General features: G+C 49.6%; 1 protein-coding gene across 1 annotated transcript; it reads left to right on the top strand.

Moving 5' to 3' along the window:
• The first annotated feature begins 7681 nt into the window (after positions 1-7681).
• Positions 7682-15307, top strand: RARRES1 (retinoic acid receptor responder 1). The gene is made up of 6 exons (XM_059478865.1): positions 7682-7937; positions 12035-12097; positions 12861-13035; positions 13655-13791; positions 14407-14469; positions 14741-15307. Exons 1-6 carry the CDS (start codon positions 7713-7715, stop codon positions 14897-14899), a joined length of 822 nt encoding a protein of 273 aa, XP_059334848.1. The 5' UTR covers positions 7682-7712; the 3' UTR covers positions 14900-15307.
• The last annotated feature ends 655 nt before the right edge of the window (positions 15308-15962 follow it).

Here is a 15962-nt window from a genome sequence, read left to right as displayed (position 1 = left end):
AATTAAAAATCCTTTCAGAGGGAAAGGTGGATGATATCAGAGATTCAGCCACAAAATCACATCAATCATGGGTTACACCTCTCTCATTAAATACATATATATATTGATTTGTAATTTATATAGATGTGGCACTGTGGTGTTTGTCAACACGTCACCAATTTGAAGAGATCTATATTTAATAAAAAATTATAGCACCAAGGTCTTAACTGGCAGCAAATTATTTAATCTGGGATAATTTCATCAATTTCATCCATACAAATAGTTCAGCACACTCTGTAACACCAATACCTGGAAGAATAAAATTCTACAAGTCTGAAGGCATTTTTTCCTTTGGAAAAAAAATTAACAAACCCATCGTGGACATGGTTTTATAACCGAAATCCCTCCCTGGGAGGGTGGGGAGGGGCTGGGCTGGGATTCCCAGAGCAGCTGTGGCTGCCCCTGGATCCCTGGCAGTGCCAAGGCCAGGCTGGAGCACCTGGGACAGTGGGAGGTGTCCCTGCCATGGCAGGGGCTGGGAATGAGAGATTTAAGGCCCCTTCCAACCCATCCAGTCTGGAGTTCCATAATTCTGTGAACATTTGATGGTACCAAAGGCCCATTTTCCAAGCCAGAACCACCTTTTAGACATTAAATAGACATTGAGACATGAACTGTTCCCAATTTCATTTGCTGTCTCTCCTGAAAACTCTCACTTTACAGGAAAACCAGCAAACCTGAGTGCCCCTGGCAGCATTTCTGGTGCATCCCTCAGTGGAGCAGAGGGCATGGTGAGCACAGCCCTGTCACTCCTCTCTGGGATGGGGCTGTTGGTGGGGTGGGGGAGCTCTGCCAGACCACCCCAGCTCCCTCCCTTTCTTTCCCAGGGATCAGAGGGGAAGAGCTTTCTCCTTGGAGTGCCTCCAAGGGGGATGGAGCTGCTGGGTCCCTCTGCTGCTCTCCACAAGCTGCTCCTGGAGCCTGGCATGTCTGGAAGGCCTTTGGGCAGCTGCTGGATGGATCAAACCGCACTGAGCTCACAGCTCTCACCCTTCCCTTGGAGCTTGTACAGGATCAACACTGGCCAGGCACTCCACACTCATGAAAAGCACCACACTGCCCACACTGAGCTTTGGAAAAGCTGAGATTTCACCAGATTTTTACATCCAAATATTCAGCTGGGCTCCCCCATCCTCCTGCTGGTTAAGGCTGTGGAGAAATAAACACAGTGGTGCTGATACATTTCTTGAGGAAACAAGGCCATGTTTGTCCAAACACCGTGACTAATCCAGGGAAAAAGATCCTTTTCTTAGAAGTTCTGGGAACACACAGTGATGCAGAACAGAACAAAGGAGGAGTTATTGCTAATCACAACCAAGAAAACGAGATTATTGTGAGATAATTCACTGACCAATGTGAGATGAGAGAAACCAAACCATGCATCAGTATGGAAATGAGATTTTATATACATTAATTACTTAAAGAACTGGACACTGCTGCTCTGTTTTAATTCCATGTCCATCTAATACTCAGACTAAAATGCAATCGTGGTTGATTTTTAAGTCCCAGGAGTGGTGCCTACAATAACCAAATAAGAACTTTGCAATACAGACAAATCACAATGTGGATTTTGATTTGTTCTGTGAAATAATTGTAGGGGTTTCTGAAGACCAACCTGCCTTTTCTGCTGTCAGGGTGCTCAGTCTGCTTCAATCACCTGGTTACTGGAAATCCTGCAGAAGAGTAAAATTAAAAACCTGCAAACTGTCACCACACACTTTATAGGGTGAGCTGAAAATTGGATAATAGAATCCCAGAATCATTAAGGCTGGAAAAGATCGCCAACATCATCAAGTTCAATGAATAATTCCATGAGTAATTTATGCATCTACTGACATAAATACAGGCTTAAGTGTTTAACTTTGAGCAAACCTTTAAAAAGCCTAAATACAAAATTTGTATGTGAAGATAAAACACCTCATTTAAGTTAATTAATCTCCCTGCAACACAAATTCTTGTTATAGCAGAATTAACAATAAATGTTTTCCACTCTAAATAACATCCCCAGCTCCTCAAGGAAAGTCTCAACGAGGAATTTTTTGTGTTGTATTTTGTCTAAGAGATGTTAACAATTATGAAATCAATAATGTTGGGATCACCTTTGGGGTGTGCCCAGAGCAGTGACAGTGCAGGGCTGTCCCCACAGGGGTTTCTGTCCCTTCTGGGTTTTGATGAAAGGAACCTCGGAGCTCAGCATCCCCAGCTCCTGGAAAGGGGCACAGAGAGGGGACCAGGAGCAGGACATGGAAAATTCCTTGCTCTGAGGGGCCACTGTCACCTTGCAGAGAGGGGTGGCTGCTGAGACAGTGCTGGGGAATTTTGGTGAGAATCCCTCTGCTGTCCTCACCTTGTTCCAAACATCCCTGAGGCATCACCCCCTTGTTGCGCAAATATTTAATGCCTTCTCCAAACATTGTGCAACCAAACACCTCCCAAGTTATTGTGCTGTTGCAACCCTTTCACAGGGGTGTGCACTGAATCTTTACAGAATCAGTGTCACAAAGTCAGCATTACAAGGGGATTTTTATTGCTATCAGGTAAGTAAATGTTAGCCTCAAACAAATTAAAGTTTTGTGGGGTGAGGGGTTGTGCCTCCACATCCATCATCTGCCAGGAATTCCACCTGGGCAGTGCTGTAGAGGCTTCATTGCAGATTCCCATCTTTTAGGGATCTGCCCAAACATCTCTGGAGAGGCAGAAGTGCTGCAAGAGCTGTCCACCAACCAAACATCCCAGCTGAGCTCCCCTGTGACAGCCAGCAAGCACTCCAAAAAGCAAATATTCCCCTCAGCAGCTCAGCTCCAAAGGGCTGCTTTAATTATGTTTGTTTTTAAACAGGCCTGAGCATGATCCCACACGCTTTTGTTACAGTTTCACAAGGCAACACGGTAATTTCAGGTTATTAACAGGGATTATTTACTGCCCATGTTTATTCCTGGCCCTGGGTGATGGCAGCTCACTGGGCATGGAAGGGATTTGTTTGTCTGGAAAGGTTTCTCTGTTCCAGAACAGCTCCAGGATTCAGAGGCAATTATCCCAGAGAGGTTTGCCAATGTTCTGTGTCTCTCCAACGTCAGTACCACGGTGATCATCTGCAATGATTGACTCCCTGTTTATAATCCATGTCCTCTCACTTTCCTGGGTAAAGTCATGGCAGATTCATTCCAATTTCCTTGCAAAACAACTTTTGGGGAAGTGCAGTAAAAGAGGATCCTGTAAATGCTGACGTGCTTGGAGTTTCTGTGCTTCTCTGTTTCACTGGGTTCACCAGGGGATTTTTCTGTGTGGGAATGTCTGACACTGCAGAAGTATTGGTTTGAGACAGTAAAAACCCCAAACTGAATGAAATGGGGCACTAAAGGTGACTTCACACCATGAACCTTCAGGCTGGAGGGGCCTCCAACAACAGCAGCAGAAGTGCTGATGGATAGCTCACTGGAAAAGTGGGAACAGCAGCTAAGAGAGCTCAGAAACTTCCTGGTGCCATTTCAGATGTGCAGGACCTTGGCACACATTTTAAACCCAACATAAAAACACACAAAATAATGCAAACAGCATCAATGAGCTTGGTTTTGACCAGAAGGCCTTACCAGACCTTCCTGGCCGACTTAAATATTGTCCCTTAAAAGTCAAGTGCTGGGGTCACCTAATTATGGCCTTCCAGTACCTGAAAGGAGCTACAGGAAAGATGGACAATTTGCAAGGGCCTGGAGTGACAGAACTGCTGACACAAAATACAAATATTTCTTTTAAAAAAAAAATTCTATTTGTGATTTTAAAATAATCAGAAGCCTTCAAACCCAAATTTTTCTGGAAAAAATGAGCCTCACTAAACCAATACCCATATTTTATTCCTATAGGTAAGGTCAGTCCAGCAATGCATTAGAAGGTGACCAATTCATGGTTTAGCCAGCAAAATATTTGGAGAGTCATTAAAAACAAATTCTTGGGATTAATTATTGAGACTAAATCCCAAATCAGTTAAAATCAAGTAACAGAACTTGTTCATAACTACAACAAGATGGTGAAGTTAAAACTGGAAAAGTTGCACAACCAAATAAAGTGAGTTTTGTCCAAATTCACTGTATTAAATTACAGACAGCTGGTAATGATTGTGAGCCAGTGAGGTCTGGTGTATACAGGGGATATAGAAATCGCCTCCAAATATGAAACTAATTAGGGATAACTGGCACTAAACAAGCACTTGATGTATGAAAAAGGAAAATGCAAACCTCAGAATGCTTTTCAGAGCCCCTGCCTTCACCAAGCCTTGCTTCCAGTTCCACAGGGTCCAAGTCAGCTGTGGCAGAAGTGTGATGCAAACCTTGGGAGCTTCCCAGAATGTCCTGGCTCCTACAGGGGTGGAGAAGGGGACGGGGAGAGAGCTCTGTGAGATGGAGCTGGCACCAGCTCTGCCCTCCTTGGGCTGCAGCAAATGATGTGGGATGAGAGGGGAAAATACTGCCAAGGACAAACCCCCCTGCACCACATTCTAATTAAGCACAAAACACACAATCATGGAATCATGGAATGGTGTGGGTTGGAAGGACCTTAAAGCCCATCCAGCCCCACCCCTGCCATGGCAGGGACACCTCCCAGTGTCCCAAGTGCTCCCAGCCCCAGTGTCCAGCCTGGCCTTGGGCACTGCCAGGGTTCCAGGGGCAGCTGGACCTGGGCACCCTGTGCCAGGGCCTGCCCACCTTGCCAGCCAGGAATTCCTTCCCAGTCTCCCACCCATCCCTGCCCTCTGGCAGTGGGAGCCATTCCCTGTGTCCTGTCCCTCCATCCCTTGGAAATAGTCCCACTCCATCCTTCTTGTAGCCCCTTCAGATGAGGCCTCAGTGAGGTCACCCCAAGGCTTCTCCAGGCTCAGCAATCCCAACTCTCCAGCCTTTCCTCCCAGCACAGCTGCTCCGTGCCTCTGACCATCCTCGGGACTCACTCCAGCAGTGGATGCATCCCCCCAGGGCAGGTAATTCACCTCAGCTCCTCGGGTTCAGCTCTGACACACGGCACAGCTTCATTTCACCAAAGAGCCTGCAGCAACCTTGGCTCTTGGAGGCTGCACTTCCAGCTTTTGAGGGTCCAAAACCTTCAGAACTCAAAGGAAATACATTTCCTAAATGTTGTGGAGGCACAAAATCTTGCGCTTGTACACATTTACAAACATGCCCCAGCCTTGACCTGGACCTGTTCAGCACATGAACTTTTGTTTTTCCCAAGTCAAACTGTTTTGTAAATTCAGATGAAGGGCAGATTACGGCAGCATGATCTCTGCGGCAGGGTAGGAAACTGCGCTGGGATTGTCCCTGCTGTGTCACAGGGCTCAGTGTCCTTGTCACTCTGGGTTACTCACAGTCCCCGGGCTGCCCTCGGGAGGAAGGGAACTGCCCTGTCACTGGGACAGCAGGAAAAGGAGAGGGCGAGGGGGAAGGAAGCGCATCCAGAGTCAGGGATGGGGGCCCAGGGCTCGGCTCTGAGCCTGGCAGGCTCCTTGTGACAAACCTTAGAGGCTTTTACCTCTGTTTATCAAACTCCCCCAGCATGGAAGGCGCCGAGGCTGTGAGTGTGAAACCCCCACGCTGGGTGGGTTTACCTCCTTCCCTGGGCAGCGGGAGCAGGAGCAGCCGCTCCCACCCCACCGCACCCTGCCGACATCCTGCGCCAAAGGTTCCTCACGGGCCATCCCCGCTCGCCTGTCCCTGATCGGCGCTTCCTGCGCTCCCACGGGATCCTCGGCGCTCGTCCCACACCCAGCGCGCTGCAGGAAGGGCAGGAAGGGGACAGCGGGACACGAATGGCACTGCCCGACCCCTCCCAGCGCCAGGAGGGCAGGCAGCCTCGGGATTCCGGCCTGAACGGGGCATCAGCGCTGCCACCTCTGCGGGGATAAACGAGAAAATGTTGGTTTCTTCCAGAAAAATATCGGAGACAAACGTGGCATGTGTCCCAATAAGGAAAAAATCGTCCTTCAGCTAGCCTTGGCACCAAGCAGGGACACCTTCCACTAGTCCAGGTTGTTCCAAGCCCCCTCCAGCCTGGCATGAAAAGATACGAACCGTTAATTACAGAATCTGTTTCAGCAGGGAAAATCATAATAAACAAATTCAGGAAGGTTAGCTGGGTGGTATAAAAAGCTGTAATAAAGAATGATATTATACCTTTACTGTAATAACTCTTGCCCTCACTTAGGAAAGCCTCAGAAACACTAAACTTCCAGTTCTGTGAAAAAGCATTCCAGTAATAAAAAGAGACTTTAAGCTCCACAGGAGACAGTTTGAGTACTTAAGCAGAGTTTTGATTTAGTTTTGATTTACTTCTCTGAGGTCCCAACCCTGAAACCTGCCCCAATACTCATGCAGAGCACAAAAATAGATTCCCAGCTGCACATACAAACCCCCGTCTGCTGGGATGGTAATAGAGCAGGTCATTAAAAATCAGCTTTTTTAACACAGGAAGTGCTGCAGCCTTTTACATTTTACCACATTCAGTCTCTCCAAAGGAGATGCTTCCAGGAGGAGCAAGGCAACAAGCCCACTTGTATCCCAAACATCATTTTAAGGGAATCTGGCTGCTCTCTCTGTTGATTTTCTTCACGTTACCAAGACATGACTGTACTGGTTCCAAAAACTTCACTAAGTGAGATTTATCCCAGAGATGAATGCTTCTTGTGCATTGTATTTGGAATGTTTCAGCTGTGTCCCAGGCAAAGTGTGCCATGGTCTGAGTAAGGCTCTGGACTTTTGGGAGGTGTTGAGTTGTGGTAACACTGAGAAGGAGCTAAGTGTGTTTTTGCAACCATTACCTGTGTGTGCTCTGATCTGTGTCAGGATTGCACATCTGGCTCGAGCTGCAGGCTCCCTTCAGACAAATCCTGTGACTGTCAGTGCCCCTGGCTGCCCTCAGAACCCCTGGTCCTGCTCCAGTTCCAGTATTTTTCAGGTCCCCCTGGCTCCCAGCCCTCCTTGAGTACCCCCTGTCCCCCTCACCTCCTCTCAGATCCCCTGATCCCCCCTGAGTCCTCTTGGCTTCCATTAGGGCCCCTCAAATCCCTCCGACCTCCCCTGATACCTCTCAAACTCCTCTGGCTCCCCTCAATGCCCTTTGGCTCCCCTTAAAACCCCTGGTCCCCCTGGCTGCCCTCCAAGTCCTCAGTCCCCCTCAAATCCTCCTGGTTCCTCTCAGAACCCCTGGTCCCCATCAAGTGCCCCAGGCTCCCCTCAGTACTGACACCCCTTAAATTCCTCTAACTCCCCTCAGAAGTCTCAGACCCCCTCAAACCTCCCAGGCTCCCCTCAGTGCTGACACCCCTCAAATTCAGGCGGCTCCCCTCAGAAACCTCAGACGCCCTCAAATTCCCCGGCTTCCCTTGGAAGTCTCAGACTCCCTCAAACCCCCCTGGCTCCCCTCAATACCCCGGTCCCTCTCAAGTCCCCCCAGCACCTTCAACCCTCCTGGTTCCCAGAAGGTCCCGGCTACCCCCAAGCCCCCGGTTCCCCCCAGCCCGCGGGGCTCCGGGGTGGGAGGGCTGAGGGAAGGGGAGTCGCCGCCGGGCCGGGCCCTCCGGCGGGCGCTGGCAGCGGGCGGAGGGCGGGCGGGAGCAGCGGGCCGGGCCCCGCTATTTGTACGGGAGCGGGGCCGAGCCCGCCCCAGTGCCCGCCGCTGCCCGCACCATGCCGGGGCTCCGCGCCCTGCCCGGGCTCCGTGCCTCACCGCCCGCCTTGCTGCTGCTCCTGGCGCTCGCCTTGCCCCGGGGCAGCCTCGCCGTGCAGCAGCTGGAGCCCGGCAGCCGCTCGGCCGCGGCGGCGGCGCGGGTGGCCCTGCAGTACCGCAACTTCCAGGCGGGATCCCTCGGCGGGCTCCGGGCGCTCGGGCAGGTCCGCAAGGCTACGCTGAAGGTAAGCGGGGAGCCGGCGGGGTGTAAAGGGGCGCCGGGGAAGTGTAATTAACAGCGTGTAATTAATTATTACATTCGTACTGCTGTATGTAACTGAGATTAGCGCGTTCCCACGCAGGGCACCGGGCGCCTTCCCGCGTCCCTCAGGAGCCGCTGCCCCATCCTCGGGCATAGCCGGGTCCCCGCGGGGACCGCTGTCCATCTCCCCTTCCTCAGGAACACCCGGGTCCCCGCAGGGACCGCTGTCCCTCCTCCCCTTCCTCAGGGACACCCGACTCTCCTCAGGGACCGCTGTCCCCTCTCCCCTTCGTCAGGGACACCCGACTCTCCTCAGGGACCGCTGTCCCACAGCCTCATCCCTCAGGGACCCCTGGCTCTCCTCAGGAGCTGCTGTCCTGTAGTCCCTCCCTCATACCACGAGCTTCGTCTAAAGGCGGTGCAGTTCCCACCAGAAAATAAACCTTAATCTTCCAAAAATCACCTGGAATTGAGGTGGCAGAATGGGACAGGAGTCCCAGAGAGGAGCAGCTACGGGGACAGAGCCTTCCCGTCATGGGGAGCTTACCGGGGATGCTCGAGGTGGTACTGGGGTGCAGCCCTTCTCCTCCTCCAGGTCTGGGGTTTTTTTACAGCTTATTCACTTTCTGAAAGTACAGGATCAGGCAAAAACTTCTGGGGAATGTTTGTCCCGGGCTGTAGATCCTGGAAGGAATGCATCCTCTTCCTGGAGAGCCGAGGGATGGGATTTAAATCCAGCCCTGTGCTCCTGCTGCTGGGCAGCTCCTGAGAGCAAGGGCTGCTTGTTCTGGGTTCCCAAATCAACAAATTTGGGATTCTGGATTCTGCTGGGCAGCTCCTGAGAGCAAGGGCTGCTTGTTCTGGGTTCCCAAATCAACAAATTTGGGATCCTGGATTCTGCTGGGCAGCTCCTGAGAGCAAGGGCTGCTTGTTCTGGGTTCCCAGAACAACAAATTCTGCATCCTAGGGCAGCTCCTGAGAGCAAGGGCTGCTTGTTCTGGGTTCCCAGTGTCAGGTGCCAAAGGCAGCACTGGATTCCACTGGATCCTTTCCAGGATCTGGAGATCTTCCACTACTTGTCCTGTGCAGCTCCTAAAACTGAGTAAGAAAGTGTAGTGTTAAATCTCCCCTTTCCAAAAAGATGTTCCAAACCAACCAGGAATATCTGGGATGCATTAATTAATGCAGCCCCTGTGTTAGAGAGATTATTGGGTGCTGAGCATGGAGGTGCTCCTGGGATACTGAAGTTTTCCTGTGAAATTGCTACAAACACCTATGACAGGGATTCTCTGTTATTTTATACTCTCCAAAAGTATCCATGCTCCTTCTGTATTTCCTGGGCACTTTGCATATGTCTACATGTGAACATTTCCTTATATAAACACCTGTGCCTGGCTGAAGAATAAGTGAATATTTGTGGGGAGGGAAAGGGGTTTTTCCCCCTCCATCAGCCACCTGCCTCCTCATACAGGGAGGAAAATAACTGCCTCATTATAGAGAAGTGAAATTGCTCCTTATTTCCTCAGGGCTGGCTGCTGTAGGAGCTCCCTGGAACCACTCTCTGCAGTTTATTTCCTCCCCCCTTTTTTTTGCATACTCTGTGAAAACAAGAGGAGAAATGCATGAAAAGTGGGCACTTCCTTCTTTCCTGTCCTCCCCTGGAAAAAAATGAAAAGCATTTCCTGCAAGGAATTGGCTGTATTACATAAAGGCAAGGGACAAAAATATTGGGATTTGGGTATTTTTTAGGTTTGTCTGGTATTTAATTGTTTTTGAAAGTGGGCTAATTTCCTATTGGTTACTCTATTACTGGATGCCATAAAATCAGGATAATTTTTAGTGGAATTTAATAATGAGCACAGTAATTTAATACTAACTTTATTAGCCCACGAGCTGGTGAAACTGGTAATTGGAAACAGGGAACTCTCTTAGATGGGAAAGATCTTTCAAGTTTAGGTAAAATGAGACTTTGTTTCCTGGCAACAAAATGCAAAACCTGGAATAATCCTTACTTTGCTGTTGGATGCAGATGGTTTTTGTTGTCCCTTCTTTTCTCTTGAGTGAGGATCTTCTAGGAAACAGCAGCTCCTGGAGTTGTTGTCCTGCACTTTAAAATGGACTTTTGATAATGAAGCATTAGTTTGTGCCAGATAAAATCTCAGAATTTAAAGGGAAGCTTTGGGGAGCAGTGCCCTGTCCCAGTCTGCCCTGGAAATCCTAAGTCAGGAGTAGGGAGGTGAAGAGGAAAGGGAAAGGTGGCCTCATGCAACATTTGCTTAAATTGGGCTAGAAAATCCAGTTTTCAAATACCCAGATGGACATTTCACAGCCTCAGCTGGACACAACAGCAGCACCACAGCTCTGCTCCCTGATACCAGCAATCAATTAGAAATGTTCTGTCACCACAGCTCTGCTCCCTGATACCAGCAATCAATTAATTAGAAATGTTCTGTCCCCACAGCTCTGCTCCCTGATACCAGCAATCAATTAGAAATGTTCTATCAATGTGCAGCAGCCAGAGCCCCACGGTGGGTGGGAAAGGCAGAATCCAAGCAGGGGCAGCTCTGACTCCTTCTCCCAGCCCAGTGATCCAGGCAAAAACTGATCCCAGGGGAAAATCCTGCTGGGGAAACAGAGCGGGACAGATGGAAGGGAAAACTGATGGAAACTGATTGGAAACTGATTGGAAACCGATTGGAAACCGATTCCTCAGGGACCTGCAGTGAAGCTGCTCTGAAATTGCTGTTTTGGCCTTCCCAGGAGTAAAAATCTGTCAGTTTTGAAAGTCACAGTAATTTGGAGCCCAGAAGTAAAAGAATCCCGTGACCCAGATATTGAGTGGAAAAATGAATTACTCACTTGTTTTCTTCCCTTTTTGGACACTTTTATCTTTGGCTGCTTCCCTGGGGGTTGCCAGACATCCCTGAGCTCTGCTCAGCCCACACTCTGGGATTGGGCAACAGCATTTGGGATGAGAGCGGGGAAAATAGTGGAAATAAAAGTTTCCCTTCTGGACTACAAACACTTTTGTACAATTATTTTGTGCCAAATGGAGCTTCTCCCTTCTCCCCGGTGAGCTCAGGAAGCCTCAGGTGTTCACACCAGATTAAATATTTGTTTTAGCTGTGTGGCATCATTTGCAAGCTGTCTAGGCAGCAGTAGTAGGATGGTAGTAGCTACTAGCAGTGCTGTGGGGAGTTGCTGCAAATCAGGAGGGAATCTCTGCTTCAAAACCCCCAGAAACACAGAATTCTGCACTCTTTTAAAAGTCCTGCTGAGTATTGCAGCTTCTCTCTCCTGCAGGACTGATGGTACACAGGAGCAATCCTGGGTCACTGTAAAAATTTAATCAGGTTAGGGGTGGTATAAACCATGGCAATAACATCTCTTAGTTGGCTTTACAGCAGTTGGAATCTTAGACTTCAATGTGGTTATTGCACGAGGTGAGACCCTTCCAAACCTAATTCCACTGCAATCCCTCTTTCTTTGGTGATCCTGCATTGCAGAAAGTCACTGTCACTACCCTGCCCATGTCCCACTGTCACTTGGAGGACAGTGTTTGAGGCAATACACAAAAAGGGCAAAGGGGAGAAGGAGGATGCAGAGAAGAAAGAAATTATCAGAAAGTCTGAGCTCATCCTCTCTGTTTCCTGCACCTCCTTCATGGTGAGATTTGGCTCCATACTGGACTTGCCTCATCCTAAAGCTGCAGGAGGGGATTTTTAATAAAAATAGAGTGACTGAAGCAATTGTTTACCTGCATTTCCCAGCTCTGCAGGTGCCACAGGCAAGTGTGAGCTGAGGATCTGCTGTGGGTATGAAACCCCACTCACCTTGAACCATTAGACATTTCCTGGGAAAAGTGTGCTGAGAACAGGAAGGCTCAGGGTTAGATAAATAACACAGAGGTTTGCTTTGGGACCTGCAAACAGCCAGAATTGTACTTAAACACCAAGAAGGACTAAAACTCAGTGATGCTGCACTCAAAACCAGGGAATCCAGAAGGACCCTCCCTCCTCAGAGCTCCTTGCAGCACACAAGGCTTTAATCCCACTGCTGGCTCCATCTTCTCTCTTCCAGAACACCCCAGAGTCTGGCCACAAGTATTACCTGCAGTTCAGCACTGAGGACTACAGGACTGGGGTGAGTTCCTGCTCCTCCTCACCCTGGCCATCAAATCCACTGCAGCAGCTCCCAAACAGGGACATGTGTGTCCCAAATGGATCTGCCACCATGGAAGGACCTTGCTGTTCCTCCCTGCCTGGCTTTGCTCCAGGGCTCACCTGAGTGATCCCCAGGCCTCAGTCCCAAAGGGAATTCTTGCTCAAGTCATGGAGGCCACCAAAGGCCTGAGTGGAACTGTGCAGTGGCCCAAGCTGGTGACAATGTGACAGTGTGGGGCCTGTTCCCCCCCTCAGGTCCCCGTTTTCCTGCTGTCCACCCCCCAAAATGGGAATCAGGAGTTGGCAGCTCCATGGTGTTTCCAATTCCACCCCTCCATTCGCTCTGCCCCAGCTGTCAGCAGCGTTTTACTGCCCTCTTCCTTCACACACACTTTGTGGAATTCAAATGATTTTCAGAACTTACCGTGAAGCCTTAGATTATTTTTGTTTCAAGGCTGGCACAATCAAAGTCCCTGTTATCAATTAATGTTGTTTTTTGAGCTCTCACAAACATATTTCCAAGATGACTTAGAGCATTGTCGTGCCCTGAAAGCAGGACAAGCATTAATGAAAACCTTCTGTTAAATCCCTTTAGCCTTGTGGTTTTAACCTCGTTCCTGGAAAAAAGACAAATAAAATCCTCCTTGACACTTTCCTAATCCCTGAACAGCTCCATACAAAGAGTGAGTTGCTGGTAGATAAAATCTTGATTAAAAGAACAGTTTTAAACTCTCCCTTGACAGGAAGATGCTGGGAACTGCCTGGCCACAGTGCTCTTTCCAAAGAAAAAGTCTCGTCCTGTTGTCAGCATCAAGTGCTCCCACACCAAAGACCAGAAGGAAATCCAGGAGGAGGACAACAAATTTTACCAAAGGATCAGGCACCAAAGCAAGCCAATAACTGCAAACAACATTCCAGGTATATTCCTCCAAATATTCACCTGTATTTCACTTTATCTCAAAGGGCATGAAGGACACCAGCATTTGAAAAGGAGACACGTTACTGACAGCAGCACTGTCAGAGCAGTCCCACCTCCCCAGGGATTCTGGGGAGAACAGAGCCCCTCTGGATTTACCACTGGCACTCAGCCCCATCCTGTGAGGGTGGTTTGGGTTTAAAAGCAGCTCCACACCATTTCTGAGTCCAGTCAATGCAGATTGTCCTCCAGGAATAACAAGTGCCCAAACCCACACAGCTCCCCAGCCGTGGTTGGAAACTCACTGAGGATGACCAACACCATTTTTCCATCCTGGAAAAATCCCATCTTTTCTCCCAGCTGGGTAAGGACTCAGATTACTGTGGATTTTTGGGTTTCTCACCTCTTCATGGGGATCCCTCTCTTGGCAGTGTCAGCTGTGCCACTCTTTATACTCCCCTGGGTCTGCAGGTTCAGCATCATCCCCCTCCCTGTGACACAGCAGAGGGAGGAGCCCTGTGCAAGAACGGTGTTGTGCCAGGCAAAACTGCTCTGAGGTTCATCATTCTGCTGCTGCCCAGCCAGAATTAATATTATTTTCTCTTTCTCCTTGCCTTGCAGACAGCTATGGCAACATCGAGCCTGCCCTGGAGCCACTGTGGGCTCTGGCTGTAGCTGGCAGCAGCTCCATCATGTGGGAAAAGTCCACGGAGACCTTGGGATACTTCCTGGCCCAAGTGAAGTCCGTGAGGCAGTGGGTGAGTGGGGCAGGAGGGACAGGGGCAGCACAGAGCCCCCTCTGAGGGGATTCCCCAGGTCCAGGGCCTGCTCCTCACCAGCAGCTCCTCCTCTGCACGAGCACTTTCCCAGGTTTTGCTGGGAAGATTGTCCTGACTGGATCTGCAGTTCCTGAGCCCCTGGGCAGAGCCCCCTGCTCACACCTGACACCAGCCCAGCTGGGCAGCAGCTCCAAGGCTGCAGCACATCCAGCAGCACTCCCAGAGCCCTCAGCCAGCTGGGATCCACGGGCAGCGTCCAGCTTTGGCTCCTCAGCTATTCAGCATCTCTCTGAAGGAGAGGTTCATGCAATTCTTAGATGTAATTGAGGGTTAAATTCAATTAATTAGCACCTGGTTTCAGTGCAGACAGGCTGCAAGGCCACACAGCTCTTGGTGTCCTCAAACATTCCATGCAGGAAGGGCTCCTAATTCCATCTTTCCACAATCAAAACCCATCTCACTGCAGCCAGCAACCACAGCCACAGGGCCCCGCTCATCTCCTTCCCTGAGCTCCAATAAATCACAGCAGACATTCAATTGTAACAATATAAACCTGTGTTCTGATAATTCTTCCCTTTTTTTACACCTGCCCAGATGAGGAGAGATGATTTTGTTGAGTTTGACTACACGGTGCTCCTGCATGAAATGCCAACCCAGGTAAGGAAGTGCCATGAACAAGCCCTCGTGCAGCAGGGGCTGGGCTGCAGCAGGGTGATCAGAGCTGTGTTGAATTCAGCAGGGGCTGGGCTGCAGCAGGGTGGTCAGAGCTGTGTTGAATTCAGCAGGGGCTGGGCTGCAGCAGGGTGATCAGAGCTGTGTTGAATTCAGCAGGGGCTGGGCTGCAGCAGGGTGATCAGAGCTGTGTTGAATTCAGCAGGGGCTGGGCTGCAGCAGGGTGGTCAGAGCTGTGTTGAATTCCCTTCCCCAGGAAATCATCTCCTGCCACATGCGCCTGACGTGGCTGCCCGGGCAGCCCCTGAAGGTGAAACATTTCTGTGCTCCCGAGGGCCACGGGGCAGAGCAGGGATCCGGGGCAGAGTCAGGATCAGCTGCTGGGCCTTCAGCTGAGAAGGGAGCCAGCTTTTGAGTGAAATCCTCCTTTTGTGGAGATGGATCCTCAGCAAATCCTTGTGCTACAGACCCGGAGCTGGGATCGTCCTTCCGTGCAAGTCAGTGATTGGGAGTGGTTTCACTGATTGTTCTGTGCCAAAATCAATTCCTGTCACTTCTTCAACAGCGAGATTCAAGTTCTGCAGCTCTGCCTGAACCCTCTGCTACTCCATATATACACAGATGAACATACAGCAGTTGATTTGATGTCACTCATTAACTGTTACTTAAGAGTTTGTAAACAAAATTAATATATTTGGATAAAAATCATGAGCAAAGCGTTAATCTGTCACTAAGAGAGATTTGCCTGCTGATTTTTTGCCATGTTTTGGGCTACAATCATGCTGATTTTTAACTCACATCTCCAATAAACCAAATGCCATCACTCAGGGTTGAGGCTGGGTTTTCTTTCTGCTGCTGTTGGAGCCCAAATTTCCACCTTCTCTGTCACCTTGAATCAAACCAGACCTGCAGAGCCAGGGAGGCTCCTTGGGGATGAATCCCCATGTTTGGGAACAGCTCCTGTGACATTCCTGCCATGTCCTGTCCCACCACAAAGTCATGGCTTTGTCCTGTGCCACCAAATTCTCCAGCTGAGTTCCCAGCAGATCCATCCCTGTCCCACCTCTGCTCACTGCAATGTGCCAAACTGTCCCAAAGTCACCTTTTTCCCCATCGGCCAGGTTTGTGGCAGGATAAATGAAATCCTAGGAACAGCACGTTCCTGAGGAACAGAGGCTCTGGGGTGGCTGTTCTGTTTAACCTGGGGTGATCTTCACAATCCTGGAGCTGTAATTGGGAACAATTCAAGGATTTCACACAACAGCTTTCCCTGGATGTTTTCAGGCTGGGTGATGTCAGCTTCACAAATTCCAGCATTTTACACAAATAAATCTGATTTCCTGACTGAAGCTTTTCCCCTCAGCACCCAATAAACTCGGGGAAGCAGCATTCCACACCCTCCTGGTGTTTTCTTTCCTACTGGGAGAGAACATTTCTCATCATCAGATGTGTGAAATCAGGGAGTCAAATTCCAAAAT

This window comes from Ammospiza nelsoni, chromosome 10 (genome assembly GCF_027579445.1).
Source record: "Ammospiza nelsoni isolate bAmmNel1 chromosome 10, bAmmNel1.pri, whole genome shotgun sequence".
In the NCBI taxonomy this organism is placed as follows: Eukaryota; Metazoa; Chordata; class Aves; order Passeriformes; family Passerellidae; genus Ammospiza; species Ammospiza nelsoni.
Note: the sequence above shows the minus strand (reverse complement) of the source record. Positions and strands in the feature narration are given on the sequence as shown.

Coding starts and splice junctions, on each gene's coding strand:
- RARRES1 (XM_059478865.1), top strand. CDS start 7,713: ATGCCGGGGCTCCGCGCCCTGCCCGGGCTCCGTGCCTCACCGCCCGCC. Junction 7,938..12,034: donor TCCGCAAGGCTACGCTGAAG/GTAAGCGGGGAG, acceptor TCTCTCTTCCAG/AACACCCCAGAGTCTGGCCA. Junction 14,470..14,740: donor TGCATGAAATGCCAACCCAG/GTAAGGAAGTGC, acceptor TCCCTTCCCCAG/GAAATCATCTCCTGCCACAT.